Source organism: Alosa sapidissima, chromosome 4, assembly GCF_018492685.1.
Source record: "Alosa sapidissima isolate fAloSap1 chromosome 4, fAloSap1.pri, whole genome shotgun sequence".
In the NCBI taxonomy this organism is placed as follows: Eukaryota; Metazoa; Chordata; class Actinopteri; order Clupeiformes; family Clupeidae; genus Alosa; species Alosa sapidissima.
In genome coordinates this window covers 29,406,570-29,412,564 of record NC_055960.1, presented here as the reverse complement: position 1 = coordinate 29,412,564, position 5,995 = coordinate 29,406,570, and the positions used below count along the sequence as shown (strand labels likewise).

At 44.9% G+C, this 5,995-nt stretch overlaps 1 protein-coding gene across 3 annotated transcripts in view; it reads right to left on the bottom strand.

The window, feature by feature from the left end:
- acap3b (ArfGAP with coiled-coil, ankyrin repeat and PH domains 3b) overlaps positions 1–4,716 on the bottom strand; it is an 89,470-nt gene extending 84,754 nt beyond the window's left edge. For all 3 annotated transcript variants that reach the window (XM_042088287.1, XM_042088288.1, XM_042088289.1), the window contains exon 1: positions 4,515–4,716. In XM_042088287.1, the coding sequence (XP_041944221.1) occupies positions 4,515–4,561 (47 nt within the window). In that variant the 5' untranslated portion in view covers positions 4,562–4,716. The remainder of the gene's footprint in view (positions 1–4,514) is intronic.
- Between the last annotated feature and the right edge of the window lie 1,279 nt (positions 4,717–5,995).

Here is a 5,995-nt window from a genome sequence, read left to right as displayed (position 1 = left end):
CACTCTCATAGGAGAGTTTATTTCAAGATAATACTATAACACTCTCATAGGAGAGTTTATTTCAAGATACTATAACACTCTCATAGGAGAGTTTATTTCAAGATAATACTATAACACTCTCATAGGAGAGTTTATTTCAAGATAATACTATAACACTCTCATAGGAGAGTTTATTTCAAGATAATACTATAACACTCTCAAAGGAGAGTTTATTTCAAGATAATACTATAACACTCTCATAGGACAGTTTATCTCAAGATACTATAACACTCTCATAGGAGAGTTTATTTTAAGATAATATAACATGACAAACTAAATCACATGGCGAAGGTTTGAAACCTTCTCTTAATATTTCCAACCCTGTAATTTAAATTGGGAATAAATGTTATATATGGAAAGAATGTAGGCCTATATGTAATACCTTTTAAAAATATAATCACTGGTTTTGACGTACAGTATGTTCTCATTTCCTGGTGGTCATCATATCAAATAAAAGACCGTAATAAATTAAATATTCACCTTATTCAGCCCCGCCCATTTTTTTAAATTCCACGTTGTCTTTAAACTTCCGGTCGGCTAGCTACGTCTAGTTAGCTTCATTGGGATAACACGGCAGAAGAGGATAGAGAGGCTAACTTACAGAACAGCCGCTCCAAAGTCAGTTTTTTCCTAACTTCAGATAGGAAAGCTGTATAACAGAAATGGAAGTCACCAAAATCCTAAATAAACGTTCCTAACTTTAGGATGACCCATAATATATGATGCCAGTCATCTCGATAGAGCTCTGCTATCTCAATGTATCGCAATGGATGTACTGCTGAATCGGTAGTTCGGAGACAATGTGGGCAAAGCTAGTGCCCCCATGTTTGCGCACGGAATAAGGTGAATAATGTACTGAATCAGAAATGTCAGTCTTGCCAGTATAGTCAGTGTGTGTCTCTGTGTGTGGCCTGGTCGTGTCTCATAGCAACCGGAGCTCCACCAGTTCCTCATCAGGAGCCAGAATCCTGAATGGCAGAGAGAGGAGGCTTCCTGGGAGCGTCTGTTTTTAATCCAACCAGTGTGCTGCGTTGTGATGGGGTGAGCTGCGTTGCGTTGCGTTGCGTTGCGTTGCGTTGCGTTGCATTGCGTTCCGTTGCCCTGCGTTGCGTTGCCCTGCGTTGCGTTGCGTTGCGTTGCGTTGCGTTGCGTTGCGCTGCGCTGCGCTGTGCGCTGAGCTGGAGTGGGACACACTAGGTGTTCCCAAGTTCAGGAGAGAGTCCGGCTGTGCGTGCGGGCATGAATAAAACATCTGAGGCAACAGCGCCGGGCTAACTGGGCCAAACCCTAGTACCAGCTAAGCAGGGCTGGAGTCTCTGAGTGACAGAGAACAGTATATGATGCAGCGCAGAACCTGTTATGAACATGCCAGTGCATGTCTTTGTGCGTGACGTAGACTGTCACTATTGCTTTGGTATTGTTTGCTTCTCTACAGAAGCTCAAGAACTTGCCCAACCTGGAAATAATCCAACCAGTGGCTTGGTTTGAAATTGACAAAAGGTGTTGAACATGGGTGAAATGACCCTGGTCTGACCCTAGCAACTGGTTTGGAAGTGGTGTTGATGTGAAAGAGAGTGATCAGTGATGACAGTAAAATGTGCTGGAGAGATCTTGTGTTAGTGTGAGGAGGAGATCTGTTGGGAGTTAAAGCCAGTGATCAGTGATGACAATAACACTCAGGAGTCTCCACAGCATCACAACGACTTGAACACACTCACACAAAGGGACTCTGATGAAGGACACTGGAGCCATGACACACAGGGGTGTGTGTGTGTGTGTGTGTGTGTGTGTGTGTGTGTGTGTAGGTGTGTGTGTGTGTGTGTGTGTGTGTGTGTGTGATTGTGTGTATGCTTGAGTGAGAGTATACATGAGTGTGTGTGTGTGTGTGTGTGTGTGTGTGTGTGTGTGTGTGTGTGTGTGCATGTCCTTCCCACAGTAACTGCAGCACACTGGCGCAGCCTCTGATGCCAGTCCCTAGGGGACGGACAGGACTCTCCCCACTGCCTGCACTGCCAAGCCCTCTCAGGGCATCTGCCAGGCCAGGGAGTGCCCGCTGCAGTTGGACATATCACATCGACACATGGCAGTACGGCACAGAGGGCATGGTGCTACCAACAGTCAAAGGAACTGGCCAAATGACCAAGGAATAGCCACATCACATGGGGACACCACAAACTGTAACACAAATGTAAGTCTAACTGTGCACTATATCACTGGATTGAAGTATTAATAGATAACTCAATCTGTGTGAAATGTATCAGTGCACTTTATAAGGTAGAGAGTCAACCCCACAGACCCAGGCCAGACTACAACCACACAGACCCAGGCCAGGCTACAAAGTGAATATAAAAAAACACGTAACACATGCAGGGGGGACCTGCAGTAAGTCATTTAAGGTTGATTCAACTAAATGACCACACCTCATCAAGTGCAGACATCAATTTCTCTTTCCTGACCCTCTGTAAATGGTCGGTCAGATCTAATATACTGAGTGGACCACACCATTCACTGTTATGGGCTAATGAAGTCAGGGTCATGGCCTCTATCCACAAAATAAAGCTCTATACTCAACAAATGCACGAGGACTCAGTGAGTGCTCTAAGTCCTCCATTTTAGACACAACTGATGGGCAGTTGGGACAGCTGAGCCTGAGTGGACAGTTCAGGGCCAGCTTCCCACTGTTGTCTGGGATGTGTGAATACATGTCTGAGTGAATAGATGGCTAAACAAACAAATTAATGCTAACCAAACCCAATGGTAAAATTTGACCTAATTGATTAATTCTTATAGGACAGAGTAAGAGAGAACTAATAGAGATATCCAGTCCACCACACCATTAATGGAGATGCCTGCTGCAGGCTGGAGGGTTGGGGGAAATTAGACCAATTGCCCCTCAGGGGTCCCATAAAACATGCTGCCGAGTGGATGACGTATTGGCTAAGGGCCATTCTACCTCCCTGAGGACCTATGCAGCCGGCTGGTCAGGGATAGAGAGCGATTGTTGGTCTTAACCCGTGGTGCCCTGCCCTATAAATGGCACAGAGCCAGTTAGGACTTGCGCTGGCCCACGTAGGTCTCTATTCATGACGCCATGGGGTCGTTGGTTGGTTGGTGCGAGATGCATCACCTATTGATAAAGGTGTATTCCAGAGAATTCCATAATGCGCATTAACGACAGACCGTTTCACAGGTTAACACCCGCTGGTTTTATGACTAAATGGAAGTGGGGCCGTGCAATTACATGATCACAGCGCAAACACGAGTTTACATGTCACATGACACATCTATAACGCACAGAATATATGCTTGCAGCCTAAAATGCCATGTTCACAGCGCAACTGTGCGTTAATAACAAAAGAAAAAGGTATGCGCCGGGCGTTGCCAACCACCCTAATTCCCAAATCCTAAAATTCACACTTTAAACTCCATTTGGAAATCCTAGATTTATTCAAAATCATCCTGCACTAACGCATGACTTCAGAGCGTAATCCCTGCCATGGCGCGCAGACCGGGGGGATGTCGGGAGAGGGATCAAGACATAATTGAAACCATATTGTGGGGTGACAGAGTGTGCTCCCTCTTGCGCAAATTCATACTGATATCATGTTTAACACGGTCAAACTACGCACGTCTACCACAAATACATGGGCGCCAAACCATGCGCTTTGCAAGGCTCTGCAGCCAGATAGGATCCACATGTTGGCATCTTCCCCGGTATCATGGGCTGTCAGAGAAACGCCCCCTACCCACAGTGGGCAGCGTGTTGGCCTGGTAGGGTCTACAGATGTGATGCTCTGATTTCATATGACTATTCTACCCCAGTGCGTAGGACGAATCCATCTAAATCGCGTTGCTCTGATTCCATTTTTGATTATTTTCTAACCACATGATAGAATGTCACGTTTGCTCGCTTTCGCCAAGTATGGGCTTAAAAGTCTTAATAACCACGACAAATCCAAAATATCCACATGCAGACTCGACGTGACCGTCAAACTAACTGAATCGTCAATAGCCTGAATAGTATTCTTTTTCCAGTTTTACGGTTGATGATACACATCTATGCCGCCTCCATGTCGTCTACCAACGACATCCACAAGGACGCTCGAGCGCCCAGCCGGCGTCATTCAACTGGTTTCTCCTTGTAAAGGACACATGCAGAACGATGCTACTTATCTTTACAGGAAATGCCTTTAACATTGGACCATCAACAAAAGTCATTCAACTTCTCTTTCGATTAGGCTACACTGCCCTTACAAACGTGCAATCAACGCGTTAAAAGTAAAATTGGTTGTGGTTTGTCACAGCTCCCCTAACCCACTAGTGCGAAAAACATTTCATAAAAATAACTTAGCTTATCTATAACGACTGAAATATGGATGAGACGTTTAGGAAGCAGAGAGGTTTTGACAAAACAGACAGACAGAATTTTTAAATACAGGCTATACATTTGTCCGCATCTGTATTGCTTCACCTACCTGAACCTCGGCGAATCTTTGATACATTCTTCAAAATCCACCGTCATGTTTGATGATTATTCTGTCTGAAGATTTGAGATAGTTTATTTCATGTCCTGCAGCTAGAATCAGAAACTGTATGAGAAATGAGTGGCTATATCCCTCCAGCAGCGCGGTAGTGGCACGGCTCCTCACCCAGTAAAACAGTGACACTGTGACACAGAATTGAGATCCAGCGCGTTTCAGTTTACTACAGTCGACACTGGGCTCCGGTAAGGGACCGTCAACAAGCTCTGTCTAACATGAATAACGAAACATTACTGGCTCCAATGCTGTTGAATATAGCCTGCTGAAGTCAAAGTAGACTTGGCTACAAGTAATGGTGCATAGGCTACTATCATTATCACTTCGAACACTCTGATACAGAAAAGGTGGGAGACATTCATGGAGTTTTCAATAGTGAAAACTTCTTAGTAGATGTTGAAACGGGAGTATCTGATCACATTATTAGGCTATTATTTCCAACCTTTACAGTGCTGTCTGTCTGTCGTTATTGATTGATCTAGGGCATATAATGTAAAGTACATTGAACATTTAGGCCTACCGCAATTATAATGTACAATTAAATACATTTTAATTTTAATTTGAATAAAAAATGCAGCTACAAAGAAATCATGTTTCATGGGTAGTAAAAACATGGTGTTCTCTTCAAAACTTTGAAATGTGTGTGTGTGTGTGTGTGTAAATGTCATCAGAAGCGCGGAACATGTTTGACAGGGAGAGGACTGGAGATCCTGGAAGAGTGTGAGCTATTGCAAATGTCTTCTCTCTCGGGCATCCTTCATACATCAAGCTGTGGCCAGCCTTCGTGTCGTTGAGAGACACAGACACACACACACACACAAATATGCACACAACTATCCCTGATTCATGCATATCTTTGCAGCCTCAGAGTAATGACAACTGTTTAGCCATATGTCAGTCAGGTTGTCTCATGTATTTGGATAGCTGAATCTCTGCCTTTCTGTGTGTGTGTGTGTGAGAGAGAGAGAGCGAGAGAGAGAGAGTAGGTTTTTGAAGTTTGAAGGTAGAAGTTTGAGGGGGGCTTTAAGATGTGTGAGAGTATGTGGGTGGGGGGGGGGGCTGTGAGCGTGTGTGTGTGTGTATGAGGGGAGCTGTGAGAGTGTGTATCATGAGTGTGTGTGTGTGTGTGTGTGTGAGAGAGAGAGAGTGTATTCTCTTCTCTTCTCAGCCTCACGTTTGAGTTCTCCTGTCCTCATTTCACCTCTCTCCACCACTCCGTCTGAGCATGCTCAGTGCAGCATCAGAGGCCTGGGCCTCAGCGTCTCCTCACATTAGCACCAAGTATCACGCTCACACTCACACGCTCACACTCACACGCACCACAACAGAAACCAAAACAGGCTAAGGCTCCTAACAGCAGTAGCAGTGTCTGTGTGTGTGCGTGTGTGTGTGTGTTTCTGTGTCTGTGCACTGCACAG